Genomic DNA, 16,783 nt, shown 5'->3' with positions numbered 1-16,783 from the left:
GTAAGCTAAATTATAGTATAAATATTCCATAACTTTATCTATTTCGCAGCCTAATCTGTTCATAGCCTAATGTATTTCATACTCTTATTATCACACCTATTATATAAACTAAACTCTCCCAGGCATAAACGAATATATTTTGTAAATTAATCTATTTCATACATTAATATCATCATCATTGTCCGATCCCATAGTCCCACCCAAAAGATAGAGTGAGTATACAAACAAAATATTCTGTATTACCTATTCCCGCTTACAATGTAATTAACTTCTAGAAATAATGTTGTTGCGGGTGACTCGTTTCAGAAACATGGCTGACAGATGGGTAACTCTTAATTCTGGCCACAAGATGCCACTGTTGGGCCTGGGTTGCTGGCTGGTGAGTACATTCTGTACACAGATAAATCATATCAGTCTCTCTCTCTCTCTCTCTCTCTCTCTCTACTTGTAAATATATATATATATATATATATATATATATATATATATATATATATATATATATATATATATATATATATAAAAGGGAAGGAGTGAGGGGACTAGGGACCCCGTCCTCTGTTCTGTAGTTCCTAAAAAGAGACAGGCCAGAGAAAGGGATGGGGGATTGAGTTATCCCCGTACCGTGAAGAGTGGGTCTATGAATGTGTGTGGATGTAGTACGATTGAGGCTAAGAAGGAGGTGATTGGGAGAATGTTTGTGAGCAGAAAGTTGGATGTGTTAGATTTGAGTGAAACAAAGACGAAAGGGAAAGGTTAGTCTAAGTTTATAAATGTGAATGGAAGATTGTCAGGTGTTGATAGAGGAAGGGCAAGAGAAGGAGTGGCCTTGTAGGTGAGTCTGGAGGTACAGCAGTGTGTGATTGAATGGAAGGAGAAACTGATTTGTGTGAAAGCGAAATTTGAACGTGAGTTGTGGGTGTTCGTGAGTGCATATGGGCCTGGTAGTCAAAGGGATGAAGAAGAGAGGGAGTCTTTTTGGAATAATGTTGAGTGTCTGCAGAGTTTTGGGGCGAGTGTGAATGTGGTAATGGTGGGAGATCTGAATGCTAGAGTGGGAAATGTAGCAGTCGAATGTGTACTTGGTATGCATGGTGTGCCTGGAAGAAATAAACATGGGGAAGGAATGATAGGGATGTGTGCTGAGCCGCGCGAGAGATGGTGACTGAAAATACCCTGTTTAAGAGAAAAGATATTTATAAGTATACATGGGTGAGACAGGAGGGTGGAAGGGTTGTTGACAGAGCATTGATGGACTATGGGGTTGTGTCCTGGAATGTAAAAGGAAGAGTGTTGGATGAGAGTTTTGAAAGGGGAGAGTGGAGGCATGTCTGACCACTACCTGGTGGAGGGAAATTTAACAGTAGGTAAGAGATGGGTGAGAGCTAGGAGAGTTAGGTGTGGCACGGAGGTTTTGAAAGTGAGTTGGATAAAACATAGAAAATGATAAAGTATCAGGAGAAATTGAAAGATGAGTGGAATGTAGCAAAAGATCAGGAGAATGGCAATGTGGAGGAGGAATGGCAGTTGTTTAACCCATCACATCCCGAGCTATTTCGTACCTCTGACACCCCCCAATCCCGAGCTATTTTGGAAAAAAAAAATTTTGGCTAAAACCTCCGCTTTTGGTGAGAAACATCGAAAATTCATAGAGAAATCGCTCACCTGAGGTTAAAAATACTTGAAACAGGTAGCAGATCCTCCTTACCTTACTGGGTTTTCTATGAGGCTGGCTCCAAAGAAAACGAGTTCTATGGGAAGGTAACTATTCCACACCGCTCATAAACGGTATTTATTTATTTATTTGGTACGAATATACGAGAGAGATTGTCCAGGTGCTTGAGGATGCGAAAGTGGATGTATGTGGAATAACTGAAACAAAATGGAGAGGAGAAAGTGTGAGAGAATGGGAGTATGGATGGGGTGTATGTGCAGGAGTAGGTGAGAATGAGAGGGCAAAGGAAGGAGTATGTATAGTTGTGAGTAAAAGATGGAAGAGGAGCATAAGACAGTATGGATCAGTTGGGTCAAGGATTGTGTGAGTAAAGTTGAAAGTTGGAATACAAATGTGGGCGATTGTGTGTGTGTATGCGCCAACGCAAGATCGTGCTAGAAGAGTGAGAGAAGAGTTCTGGACAAATGTAGAAGTGTGCATGGAAAAGTTTGGAAGGAATGAGAGAGTGTTTTTGATTGGTGACATGAATGGTAAAGTTGGGAATGTGAAGGTGGATGGAATAGTTGGTGAGTGGGGTGTGCCTGCTGAGATAGATGAGAATGGGAGTGCATTAGTGGACATTTGTGCTGGGAAGGGGTTGGTGATATCCAATACCCTCTTCAGGCATAAAATGATTCACAGGTATACATGGCGAGTGATGAGAAGGGTGGTTGGTGAACAGAATGAAAGGAAGGCAATGATTGATTATGTGTGTGTGGATGAAAGGATGCGAAGATGTGTAATGGATGCAAGAGTGTATAGAGGTTGGGGGAGTGGACTTTCTGACCACTACTTGGTGATGGCCAGAATTAAAGTACAAGTAAGTTGGAGGAATAGAAGAAGGGAAAGACAAGAGGAAGGAGTAGTTACAAGGAGAGTGGAAAGGTTACAGGAGGATGAGAAAAAGGCAGAGTATAAGAGAGAAGTGGAGGAACGATTGGGCAAATATGAATTGGAGCAGATGGGAGACGTGGAAGGTGTGTGTAGAATATTTACAGAAGAAATATGTGCAGCATGTGATGTGGTGTGTGGAAGGAAGAGAAGACGGAGGGGGGTGCAAGGAACAGCGTGGTGGACTGAAGAGGTGAAACAGGCTGTGGCACAAAAGAAGAAAGCATACAATGAATGGATGAGAAATATGGGCGTGGAAGAGGTTGAGAGGCGGAAGAGAGAGTTGTATGTAGAAAGGAAGAGAGAGGTGAAAAGATTAGTAAGAGAGAGTAAGAAGAGAGTGGATGAGGAATTTGGAAGAAATTTGAGTGTAAAGTGGAGGGACTGTAAGAAAATGTTCTGGAGAGAGGTGAAAAGAGTAAGACAGGGTGGAAGTGAAGTTAGCAGGGGAGTGAAAGATAAAAATGGTAGATTACTAGTGGAGAAGGGAGAAAAAGTGAGCAGATGGAGAGAACACTTTAAGGAATTGTTGAACCTAGAGGATGGAAGTAATGCGAGTATAAGTGGCTAGGGAATGGCTGGGAGAAGGAGGGAGGTGAGAAGACAGGAAGAAATCAGTAGGATAGAAGTTGTGGAAGCAATGAAGAAAGTTAAATCGGGGAAAGCCCCAGGAATTGATGGAGTGTGTGGTGAAATGCTGAAGCATGGGGGAGAGATAGTAGTAGAATGGATGTGGAAGATGTGCAGATTGGCCTGGGAGGAAGGTAGAGTCCCGGAGGATTGGAAGTCAGGTATAATTATTCCCTTGTACAAAGGAAAAGGGGAAAAAGAAGTGTGTGGTAACCATAGGGGCATTTGTCTTCTTAGTATAATAGGAAAAGTGTATGGTAGGATACTTATTGACAGAGTTAGAGAAAGAACAGAGAAATTAGTTGGAGAAGAACAGGGAGGATTTAGGAAGGGAAGAGGTTGTGTAGATCAGATATTCATTCTCAGATCTTTAGTGGAAAAGTTTCTAGAGAAGGGAAAGAAGTTGTATGCGGCATTCATGGATTTGGAGAAAGCATATGACAGGGTGGATAGACAAGGATTGTGGAAAGTGTTAAGAATATATGGAGTAGATGGAACGTTGTTGAATGCTGTGAAGAGTATGTACGATGGTGCGAAGGCTGCAGTGCGTGTGGATGGTGAACTAAGTGAATTTTTCTCTTTGAAGGTTGGGTTGAAACAGGGATGTGTCATGTCTCCATGGTTGTTCAATCTGTACATGGATGGGGTAACAAAAGAGGTACAAGGTAGGGTAGTGGATGTTGGAGTGGCCCTGGTGAGAGAGGATAGTGTTTGGAAACTCCCTGTACTGTTGTTTGCAGATGATACTGTGTTGTTGAGTGAAGACGAAGGAGAGCTGCAAGGCTTGGTGGATGAGTCTGGGAGAGTGTGTAAGAAACGGAATCTAAAGGTGAATGTAAGGAAGAGTAAAGTGATGGTCTTTGAGAGAGGTGAAGTCAGTGAATGTACAGTGAGGTTGGATGGTGAGGAATTGGAAAATGTGAGTACGTTTAAGTACTTGGGTAGTGTGATGAGTAAGGATGGAGGTTTGGAGGGTGAAGTGCTTGAAAGGGTACAGCAGGGAAGAAAGGTTGCTGGTTCCTTGAAAGCAGTGATAAGAAACAGGGAAGTGAGCATGGAAGTGAAAAAGTTACTACATGACAGTATTGTGATACCAACTCTAACGTACGGAAGTGAAGCTTGGACGTTGTTGGAAGGACACAAGTCAAGAGTGAGAGCAGTGGAAATGAGTTATTTAAGAGGAGCCTGTGGAGTCACATGGAGAGACAGGCTGACGAATGAGGATATAAAGGAGCGTTGTGGTGTTGATGTGGATGTGATAGGAAGCATTATGAGGAACACACTGAGGTGGTTTGGCCATGTGGAGAGGATGGAGGGTGAAAGACTGACGAAGAGAGTGTATGTGAGTGAGGTGGAGGGGGAAAGAGGGAGGGGGAGGCCGAGGATGAGATGGAGGGATGGGGTGTAGAGGTATATGAGAGAGGGGGGTGTGAGCTGGGAGCAGGGGAGTGAAATGGCGGGGGACAGGGCGACTTGGAGGCGATTTCTTTGTGGCCACCCCAAACGGGATTGAGGCGTCTGGCAATAGATAGATAGATAGATAGAGATATTGGTTTTCAAACAGTAACATAGGCATTATAAGCATTGTTTCACCACTAACTCATCAACATACCTGACCTTTCTTGGCAACATTACCTGATCATCATTTCTGACTGATTCTTCCTCTAATGCTATGTAAACTTTGTCCTCCACATTGTCATCAATTGGGGAATCATTCTGTTCCTGAATGTCTTTATTAGCAAGGCCACTGGTAACAGGTGAATTGCCGAGACAATGGCGTGCGGGGGGGGGGGAGGTTATGTGGTGTAAGACATTGTCCCTGCCTGGCATCTTGCACAGGAATAGAGGAAGGTGTCCCGTGTATACGTATGAAAAATCACAAGCGAAAATTGAAAATTGTGCAAATTATGAACCTTGCAATTGCTCAATGTACCAGTACGCCGACGGGACTAGCTGTGACAAAATGTTACGATGTACCCATACATCGATGGGATGCCTCGGGTTAAGAGTGCTGGGGTGATTCATGCGGAAAAGGTGTGTGGTGTGAGACGAGTGGGTGGTGGTGTAAGAAAAGAGAGTGAATGGTGGTGTGAGGAAGTAAGTATGGCCGTGGCTGAGAAGAGACGTGCATATGAAGTGTGGCTGCAGAGGAAGGATGAGGTGTCATATGAGAGGTATAAGGAAAAGAGGAATAGGGCAAGAAGGGCTGTGCATGATGCTAAAGTGGCAGCAGGTGAGAGGTGGGGTATGCGATTGACAGAATTTTCAACAGAATAAGAAAATGTTCTGGAGAGAGGTAAAAGGGGTGAGAAGAGGAGAGTCTGGGAAGGACAGTGTGTAAAAGCAGAAGATGGACGGATGTTAATTGAGATGGATGCAGTAAGGAAGAGATAAGCGGAGTATTTTGAATGATTGTTAAATGTAGAGGAGGCAAGGGAGGCTGGGAATGTGGCGGATGGAAAGGTGCAAGGAATAAATGTGTTGGGAGAGTTGAATGATTCTTTGATCACGAAGGAAGTAGTGCAGGAGGCAGTAAAGGCGATGAAAACAGGGAAAGCTGTAGGTATGGATGGGTGTGCTGTGGAATGTCTGAAGGTGGTGGAGCAACTATTGTTGACTGATTAGTAATATTGTTGAATGTGTGCTGTGTGCAAGGTATGGTGCCAATTGACTGGGCAAGTGTTTGTGTGGTCCCAGTGTATAAAAGAAAGGGTCATAAGAATGAACGTACTAGTTTTAGGGGTATAAGTCTATTGAGTGTTGTAGGTAAGGTGTATCGTAGAGTGTTAATTATGAGAGTTAGAGAGGGTACAGGAGGAATGATTGGTTATGAACAGTGTGGCTTTAGGAGAGGAAGGGGATGCGTGGATCAGGGGGTTGCTGTGAGACAGGTGTGCGAAAAGTATTTAGCGAAAGGTAAGGATGTGTTTTGGACGTTCATGGATTTAGAGAAAGTGTATGATAGAATTCATAGGGAGGCTTTGTGGACTGTTTTCAGATTGTATGGACTTGATGGCAGGTTACTAAAATGGAGTGAAAAGTTTTTATGTAAATAGTAAAGCGTGTTTAAGAGTGCGAAATACTGTGAGTGATTGGTTTCCTGTGAGAGTGGGGCTGCAGCAGGGATGCGAGATGTCGCCTTAGTTGTTTAATAATTATATGGATGGTGTTGTAAGGGAGGTGATTGCTAATACCAATACACCAGTCCTGTATGAGACAGCCCTAGCATGTATTCAATATGGACGGTGGGTGTTAGTGCCGAAGTGGTGACATGTAGAGGTGCATGGTATGTAGGAGGAATACTGGGCCTTGGAAGCAGGCTGTGAAGCGTATGCCCAGAGTCAGACACATAAATATATTTTATATATATATATATATATATATATATATATATATATATATATATATATATATATATATATATATATATATATATATATATATATATATATATACAGTATATATCATCTCTCTCATCTCACCAACCGTTTGTTTTTCCACTGCAGGACCGACCTATCCTGACCAATGTGGGAACGATACAGCCAGTGTATCTGTACCAAGTGGCTTAGGCTGTCCAGTAGAGAGTTTATGTAGTGTGAGAAGTGCTTGTAAGTGTAATTGTAGTGTTGGAGTGGCTTTGAATGTGAGTGTAGTCTGTGAACCAAGTGTAATCGGCCCGCACAAGCGGACTGGGCCCAAGCATACTTTATAGTATGCGACACTGATTGAACCACAGCACCCCTTGTGTCCGCCAATGCAGTATGTGGCCTGAAGAATATACATATATATATATATATATATATATATATATATATATATATATATATATATATATATATATATATATATATACACATATATGCGCCGTTTCTGCTGTGTTACATTAACAAACAAACGTACAAATATCGGATCATTATAATATAGATGACGATCTGATAACGCTCTTTAGTGTACCTGGATTAAACATTACTTTACTTAGGGTCATCTTTAGCCCTACATTGAGACTTTCTCTGTTTAGGTCATTTAATATTTCTTGCAGTATCGCTGCTGTTTCTGAGGTTAGGATAATGCCATCTAAAAATCTTAAATCGTTTAGGCTTTCTATATCTATGTTTGCATCTTTTGCTTTCCACGTCTAGCTTTCCAAAAATACTTTTTAGGCATGCTATAAATACTTTTCGTGAAACTGTAAGTCCCTGACGCACGCCCTTCTCAGTCTTAATATTTTCTTAGTCATTATGTCTTTTTACTGTAACAGTTACCTCTTTATATATGTTTTCGTGCAGTTCTACAATGTCCTCAATTACTTGTTCCCGCAATGAATTTATAATTGCTATGTGCTTCACTGAGTTTTTCGTAGTCAACAAAACCTAAGCACAGTGGTTTATTATATTCTGTAGTTTTCTCAGTTAGCTGATTCATTGTGTGTAGATGATCAGTAGTCGATTACCCACCTCGGAATCCTGCCTGCTCACGAGGTTGGTTTTCTTTCAAATTTGCTATTCTGCTCGCAAGGACTTTATTGAAGAGCTTGTAAATAACTGGTAATAAGGTAATGTGTCGATAGTTACTACGGTCTTTTGAGTCACCTATCACGGAAAGCAAAATAATTATTCCATTACGCCATGTTGGGAATTTCCTTCTTCTTTATGCACTGAGTAAATATGTGGGCCAGCCTGTTTTGTTTTCTGCTCTTGCATCCAACAGAAAACTACTACTATTCCATCTTCTTTTGGGTCCTTCCCTCTTTTCATACCTTTAAGGGAAATTTTCACTCCATCTGGTGTTACCTCTGGTACTTCACTTGTATCAACTGAAAAATTAGCTGTTGGTGCTATTGTCTTTGATGCATACAGATCTTTGTAATATTCTTCAACTGTCGTGAATTCACCATCATATTTCTGCATTTAATGACTTCACCATTTTTTTTTGTCTTTCCTTGATGAAATTTATTGCATTCTTATTGCTATTTTCCTTGGGACAATTTTGAGACTTTTTCCTTTTTTTACTGTTTTATGTGATCGATGATTCTCTTTCTTTTTTCTTCTCTCTGTCTCTTGCTGATAAACTTATTCAATTCCGCTCTTTGTAATTCATCTTACCGTGTTATTAGCTTCATCTTATTTCTTTTTTTCCTTAACGTAATGGATCATTTTTTTAATACTTGTTAGCCCTTCTTGTAGTAGCTTTGCCTACTACCTCCGCGCTTTGGTTAGTAAACCATTCAACTTCAAATGTCACACTCAGCATAAGTTAGACCCTGAAATCTGATCGTTTTTTCTAACTGAAAGGATGCTTTATTATCGCTTGCCTTTATTGGCCATATCCTTATTTTTAACAGCTTTTTTTTTCACTTCTGAAACTGAATCCGGTTGTGCAACCCACCATTCTATGTTCTATCTATCCATCTATTGCCAGACGCCTTAATCCCACGCGGGGTGGCCACAAACAAATCGCCTCCACGTCGCCTTGTCCCCCGCCATTTCACTTCCCTGCTCCCTGCTCACACACCCCTCCCTCATATACCTCTCCACTCCATCCCTCCATCTCATCCTTGGCCTCCCCCTCCCTCTCTCCCTCTCCACCTCACTCACATACACTCTCCTCGTCAATCTCTCTCTCTCTCTCTCCATCCTCTCCACATGGCCAAACAACCTCAATTTGTTTCTCCTAACGCTTCCTATAACATCCACATCCACACCACAACGCTCCTTCACATCCTCATTTGTCAGTCTGTCTCTCCATGTGACTCCACATGCTCCTCTCAAATAACTCATTTTCACTGCTCTCACTCTCGACTTGTGTCCCTCCAACAAAGTCCAAGCTTCACATCCATACGTTAGAGCTGGTATCACAATACTGTCATGTAGTAACTTTTTCACTTCCATTCCCATTTCCCTGTTTCTTATCACTGCTTTCTAGGAAGCAGCAACCTTTCTTCCTTGTTGTACCCGTTCAAGCACTTCACCCTCCAAACTTCCATCCTCACTCATCACACTACCCAAGTACTTAAACGTACTAACATTTTCCATTTCTTCATCATCCAACTTCACTGTACATTCATTGACTTCACTTCTCTCGAAGACCATAATTTTACTCTTCTCTACACAGAGCCGGACCCCTGGGCAGCCTTCATTAATGGAGGTCCACCCTACCTTAGAATACAAAAAAGCTGACAAGACATTGTTACAGTCATCCATAAAGTATATTTTTCATGTACAGTCGTGGTCATAAATAATCACTTAATCTCCGGCACCTTGTGCCTCAGGCTGGCTCCTTTGTGCGCGGTAAGTCACAGTGGAGCAAGAAGGGCTGAGAGGGAGGGGCCAGAAAGAGAAGGAAAGGTGGGTGCGGGGGAAGAGCGATGATGCGAGGGTGGACTGAGGGAGGGAAGGGAGAATGAAATGCGAAGTGGTGGCCACATAATTTGTGTATTTTCTTTCATTCAGGGCATGATATAAAGGAGGTAATATTTGATAGATACTGTAATGCTGCATTAAACCTTGTATGATGGCTTCACATAACAAGCAATAGAGTGGTAATATCAATGGCTGGCTCGTGGGAGAAATACGAGGTGCTACCCGAAAGTTCTAGTAATTTCAACAGAGGAAGCCAACCGTTTGCAGTTTTGCCTTTTGCCGATAGAAGGAGTCAGCAGCACCCCTTGTGCGTCAGTGTGGACCCAGTCGTGTCTGTGAGCGGACTTGCTGTTGAGATATGCTTACTATTGTAACATGGTGTGTAGGTGGTTTGGTGGTTTTGCAATGGCGGACCTCACGGAACAAAGTATCTGCATCAAGTTCTGCTTCAAGATCAACAAGACAGCTGCAGAAGCTCACCGGTTGCTTCAGCATGCCTTTGGTGTCAACGCCATGTCCCAAAGCAGAACATTTTTCTGGTACAAGCGGTTCAAGAAAGGACAAACGTCCATCGAAGTTAATGACCATTCTGGACGACTGTCAACAGCAACAACACCAAAAATAGTCGGGAATGTTCGCCAAGCTACCCTTGCAGCTTGCAAACTATCCATGATGTTTGTGATATCGTTAGACTGTCGTATGGAAGCGTGCAATGCTTTTTGTTGGACGTGTTGGGCATGAGATGCATTGCTGCAAAATTTGCGCCAAGACTGCTGTGTGACAAGCAAAGGCACATTGCATTACAGTTTGCAGGGAGCTCAAGAATCAGGTTAAAGATGATACCACCTTCATCTCCAGGGTCATAATTGGTGATGAATCGTGGGTTTATGGTTAAGACCAGGAGACAAAGCAGCAGTCATCGCAAGGGAAGTCTCCCAATTCATGGAGGCCAAAAAAAGCGTGTAAAGTTTACAGCAATGTCAAGTCGATGTTCATCGTTTTCTTCGATATCCAAGGGACTGTTCACAAGGAATTCATCTCACCCGGTCAATCTGTCAGCAGAAAGTTTTACCGTGAAGTTTTGCAGTGTCTGAGGGAGAACATCCGCCGCAAACGTCCAAAACAGTGGAAGAACAAGGACTGGGTCCTGCATCATAACAATGACCATGCCCACAGATCAATTGTTGTCTGGCAGTTCCTGGCTTCCATTAACGCGGTAGTCATTCCCCACCCACCCTATTCACCTGACCATGTCCCCTACAACTTTTTCCTGTTTCCCAAGCTGACATTATGACTGAGAGGGCGTTGATTTGACTCGATTGAGGAGATCCAGACAGAATTGCAGGTGCTCAGTACCATCACGCCTGAAGCCTTCCAGGGATGCATAGGCTCGTGGAAAAAACGTTGGGACCACCGTATACATGCCCAAGGGGACTACTTCGAAGGCGACAGTGAGGACTAGGAGGTAAGGTAACTTATTTTCCCACAATATTCGAATTATTGGAACTTTTGGGTAACACCTCGTGTATTGATGTAACAGATCAAACATTAGTGCAGAGCCAGAAGTTTCCAGCACAGCACACTATTGCCTTGTCCACTGATTTGTAACAAGCTGCTTTTTGTCGGAGGAAAATATCATTCGAAGGTGACGAGAGGGTACTGGGTTTGTTGGATGGCTATTCATATCCATACCGGCAAGGAGTCCAAGCAACAGATTATGAGATACCCTTCCATATTTTTTTTGTTCTCACTCGCTTTGCTCGCTCGAACACCAAATTTAGTCACAGTTTGGACCCCCGACATACGTACCCGAGCTAAAGATTTATTGCATCAGCAAGAAATGGGAGCATGGGTCAGGAGGAAAACTCTGTAGTATAGCAGCAAACTTTTTTGGATATCTCAGCCAATTTTGAAGATATAAGAAAGATAGACACCAATTTCGAAACTACATAAAAATCCCCAATTATTTTAATTTCATTGATAACCCGTAATTCCCAACAGTGTTTCCGTAAATCAAGGAAACAATTTTTATAAGGCAGCTTGGCGTAACAGCCGACTGCGCATGAAGTAGGCCTAACTGTCTAAGGTTGCTTGAGTAGCGCAGCAGTATTTTCAGACGATTGCTGAAAGCAACCAGGTTTTGTCTTTTCGAGACAAGTAATACTTTCCTTTTGTTTTGTTTTTTTGGAAAATTTTGACTGAATCCGAGTCAAACTAATACAATACCATGATTGACAAAAGAAACTCTGAATTTCAAATTTTTGGTTTCAATCGAAGCTCACAGAGATATTTGGTGAAAGTAATTTTTGTGAGTGAGCAAAAAGCAAAGTCAGGGGCGTCACTGGGGGGGGGGGCAGCGAGGGGCTCTCGCCCCCCCAAGCTTTCTGAGGATGCCTCCAAATCAAGTACAATTAATGTAAAAAATATATAAGGTTAACACCGTGAAATTAAAAATAATTTGTACTTACCCTCAATACCTTTTGAGTGAAATATATCGTGTGTGTGTGTGTGTGTGTGTGTGTGTGTGTGTGTGTGTGTGTGTGTGTGTGTGTGTGTGTGTGTGTGTTCTTACCTAACTGTCCTTACCTAATTGTATCTTTACAGGAATGAGTCAAGCTCGTACTGTCCCGTGTCTTAAACCATATTTATCGATTGTTTTGACACACAGTATTTCATTCGGTAATGCATTCCAATGATCAATTGCTCTGTTTGGGAAACTGAATTTCCTTACGTCTTTATCACCTCTCTTCTTATGCAGTTTTTTGCAGTGTCCTCTTGCTGATGCTTCCCCATATGTTAAATAATCATTTATGTCTATTTTCTCCTTCCTTGATATGCATTTATATAGCATTATCATGTCACCTCTTTTCCTTCTCTCCTGTAGTGTTGGTAGATTCAGTTTATTTAGTCTTTCTTCGTAGCTTAGATCCCTTAAGCCTGGTATCCATCTTGTAGAGGCCCTTTGAACTTTTTCAATCTTGTCTATGTGTTTTTTGAGATGAGGACTCCAGACTACTGATGCATACTCCAGGGTTAGCCTGATGAATGATGTTATTATCCTTCTTAGCATGTCTTCATTTATGTATGTGAATGCTATTCTCATATTTGCAAGCAGTGTATACATGTTCCGTACTTTCTCGCTGATGTGGTCAGCCGGAGATAGTCTGTTATTGATAATCACACCTAGGTCCTTCTCTCTTTCTGATGTGTGTAGGGTTTTATTTCCTAACTTATAATCCCAATCAGGTCTTTTTCCACTTTTACCAAACTTGATTACGTGACACTTGTCCACATTGAATTCCATTTGCCATGTATTACTCCATTCATGAAATTTATTTAATTCTTCTTGTAGCTCTTTACAAGAGTCTGTGTTAGTAATTCTCCTTTGTATTTTTGCATCATCTGCAAACATATTTTGATAGCTTTCATTTCCAGTGTTACTGTCTATATCATTTATATACACTAAAAACATGATTGGTACCAGCACTGAACCCTGTGGTACTCCACTAGTCACTTCTTTCCATGATGAGTAGTTTCCCCTTAATACTGTTCTCATTTCCCTTTTTATGAGAAAATCTTGCATCCAACAAAACAGTTTGCCTCGAATTCCTCCTTGATGGTACAGTTTCCATAAAGTCTTTGGTGTGGTACTGTGTCAAATGCTTTCTTGAAATCTAAATAGATACTGTCCACCTATCCTTCTCTTTCCTGTATTGTGTTTGTTACTCTGTCGTAGTAGCTCAACAGATAAGTAACACATGATTTTCCTTTTCTGAAACCAAACTGTCTTTCTGTTATCATATTGTGTTCTTCTAGATGATTTACCCAAGCTTTTCTCATAAGCTTTTCTAATACCATGGATACTACACTGGTCAGTGATAATGGTCGGTAGTTAAGTGGATTTTGTCTATTCCCTTTCTTTAATAAGGGGAAAATATTATCTTTTTTCCAAATACCAGGTAGTTTACCTTGACTTAAGGATTTCTTGAAAATTAAAAATAATGGTTTACTTAACTCCTTTGCACATTCTCGTAGTACCCAACATGAAATTTCATCAGGACCACTTGCTTTTCCTCTGTCTAATTTACTTAACTCCTCCTGTATTACTTTTTCTGATATTTGTATATCTGGTAGTATGTGTGGGCATGCATGTTCTACATAGTCCCTCTCAACATTTTTTTCTTCTGTAAAAACTGATTGGAAATTCTTATTTAGTGCTTCACAAATATCTTTCTCTAGGGTATAGGTGATTCCCTCGTCGGTAATGGATTGTATTTTATCTTTTACTTTGGTTTTGCTTCCGATGTAGCTGTAAAATAGCTTCGGTTTATCACTAGTTTATTTATGATATCCTCCTCAAACTGTTTTGGGGCTTCTCTCCTTATTCTTCTATAATCGTTTCTTGCCTGTTTGTAATTATTATATGCTCTTTCACTATTATGTCTTCTGTATCTATTCCACAACAAATCTCTTCTTTCTTTTGATTTTTTACATTCTGTATTGAACCATTTCTGTATTTTCTTATCTGCTTCTTTGTGCTGTGGGATGTACTTCTGGACTCCTATTTCATAAAATTCACAGAATTTTTTATATACAGCATTTAAATCTTGTCCTCTAAGCTCATTTTCCCAATCAACTTCTAAGAAATAATTCTTTAGGTCATGATAATTTCCCTTTTTATAGTTTAGACTCTTTTTGTAACTTTCATTGCTGTTAACTATGTCATAAGCTATCTTGAAGTTGCAATTTAGTACTGCATGATCGCTTTTGCTGAATGGAGGGTGATATATTAAATTGTCAATATCATTTTCTTGCCTAGTAAATATTAGATCTAGCACTGAAGGTACATCGAGTCCTCTTTTTCTGGTGGTTTCCCTCACATGTTGCGTTAGGAAAAACTCTTGCACAAGATCCAGGAGATTTTGGTCCCAACAGCTTTCTTGGCTAATTATATCTAGAGTATTCCAATTTATATTTGTATTAAAATCTCCAGTTAGTATAATTCTTTCCGATTTCTCTTCCATTTTATGTAGTAATGCTCTTAAACTCTGAATTGTACTTTCTGCCAGGTCCTCATATTCGTCTCTTTCCGATGTGTTTGATCTGGGTGGCATGGTACATATTGGCTACAATTACTTTCCCTTCAGATGTGTTGATCTCTACTGCAATCAGCTCTACTTGTGAGGGTATATCTAGTTTTATTTCATTGACTTGTAAATTTTTCTTAGTTAATATTATAATTCCTCCTTCTTTTTTTTAAGTTTCTATCTCTTCTCCATATATTATATTGCTCTAAGTTTAGTATGTCATTGGATATCCTTGGTGTTAATTTTGTTTCAGTTAGGCATATTATATGAGGTTCATTTTCTCTGACATAATCATTCATCTCTAATAATTTAGATACCATTCCATCCACATTTGAGTACATCAACTTAATCATCTTGTTTATATACTTGTCATGACATTTTATTCCCTCCTGGTTATGTACCACTTTCGTACCTGCAATCTTATTACTTTGTAAAAAAAAAAAAATGTGTTTGTCTCCTCCTCTGATCTTCCCTCACTTTTTGTTTTTGCTTCCTCCCTCTTCTCTTTCAGTAATTCCAGTTCCTCTTGTGTTAGGCACCTTTTAATCCATACATTTTTGAACTCCTCTTTTTCCATAAGATTCTTTGCATTTTTTAGTATCTCCTCCACAGCGTTTACACTCTGAAAAGTCACCTTTAGAGGTCTTGACTTGCTTTTCTCGTATTTCCCTAACCTTTAGTGTTCCTCTATGTCTTATACTACAGATTTCCTCTGATACTTCTTTCAGTAAGCTCATTACATTTGCCATCTCCTTTTTGTCTCTTGTGATCTTGTTTTTTACTTCTTCCTCTTCTATACCAGTGATTACTATAGATTTGTTGATATCTGCTGAATCTCTGACTAACTTTGGGTTGTTTTGGATTATTCTTTTCACTACCTTTTTAATGCTTTTTTCTTCCACCCTTGTTTCTAAGTCTTTCTTTACTTTCACCATTTCAGCATACTTGGTTTCCACATCATTTTTGTAGCTTTGCACAACTTCATTCACCTGTGTTATCTTCTCCTCAATATCACTGCTCTGGTCTATCAGACTGCTTACTTGCCTAATTGTCTCCGTATCATTTTTGAACTCTTCCATAATACTCTCGCGATTGACCACTGTACTTGCCATATCACTCATTTTCCTCCTAAGTGTACTCAATTCCACTGTTAATTCATTGATGGTTGTGTCTTTCTTGTTGACCTCCCTTCCTAGTTTTTTTCTGTTTCTTCCTTTTGCAAGTGCATCTGCTTCTTTATTTCATCAATTTCATTTTTGAAAGCCATCTCTAGTTTGTGTACACGTTCAACCAGTCTATTGTGAGTCTCCATTTAAACCAGTTCTTCGTAGAAATCATCATCTTGCTTTCTACCTTTATCCCTTTTCTTTTCCAAATTTGCTTTACCAAAGTATGTGTCCATTTTGCAATACTAAAAGCACGGGGTACTTACATTCCCTGGGGCCTTTGTAGTCTAAACAAACATCAGCTGACTGAGTGCATTCTTTCGCCACTCGGTTCTCTTTTCTGTTTAAACAAGTCTTGTTTAATCTTTTTATTTATTTTTTAATAAAAAACCATTTAGTCTAACCTGGTACAGAGCTTGACTCATATAAAGATACTAATTTAGGTAATGCCACTGGCCGTGCTGGCCCGGTATGGAGCGCTGTCGGCGAACGTCTTCACTGCTTGGCGTCTCCCGTGTGTGTGTGTGTGTGTAATTATCACAATAATTTACTAGGTATATTAAAGGATGTCAGTGTAAATATGTTCCTAGCCCACTGTTCAGTTACAGTAATTTCAGTATCAAGCTGCCTTTTTTTTTTTTTTTTTTTTAATTGTATTCTGGCTATCATTAAAACCTTTCATTCATCTTAGGAAGTACAAACCTGTCTTTTCGTGGACACAATGAGTGTGGTAAGCCATTGAATTCAGGAAAATTTGTAGCAATTCTTCACCTAATTGTTGAATCAAATCCCTCTCTAAAACAAAAGTTAGATCGACCAGAATGAGTTGATATCAGTTGTTGGAAGATATATCAAAGACACAACTTGTGTTGAAGCACAAGAAGTCAAGTACTTTTCAGTTGTGGTTGTTGAAATGAAAGACTTGTCAAAAAAAGA

The 16,783-nt window shown here is 40.3% G+C and overlaps 1 protein-coding gene across 1 annotated transcript in view; it reads left to right on the top strand.

The window, feature by feature from the left end:
• Window positions 1–307: 307 nt before the first annotated feature.
• LOC145408769 (1,5-anhydro-D-fructose reductase-like) overlaps window positions 308–16,783 on the top strand; it is a 106,393-nt gene continuing 89,917 nt past the window's right edge. The window contains exon 1 of the mRNA XM_080279420.1: window positions 308–379. Within this exon, the coding sequence (XP_080135546.1) occupies window positions 311–379 (69 nt within the window). The 5' untranslated portion in view covers window positions 308–310. The remainder of the gene's footprint in view (window positions 380–16,783) is intronic.

Source organism: Coenobita brevimanus, chromosome 78, assembly GCF_032717465.1.
Source record: "Coenobita brevimanus isolate Jiangsu-jjx chromosome 78, ASM3271746v2, whole genome shotgun sequence".
Lineage (NCBI taxonomy): Eukaryota > Metazoa > Arthropoda > Malacostraca > Decapoda > Coenobitidae > Coenobita > Coenobita brevimanus.
This window is presented reverse-complemented; position numbering and strand designations above follow the sequence as displayed.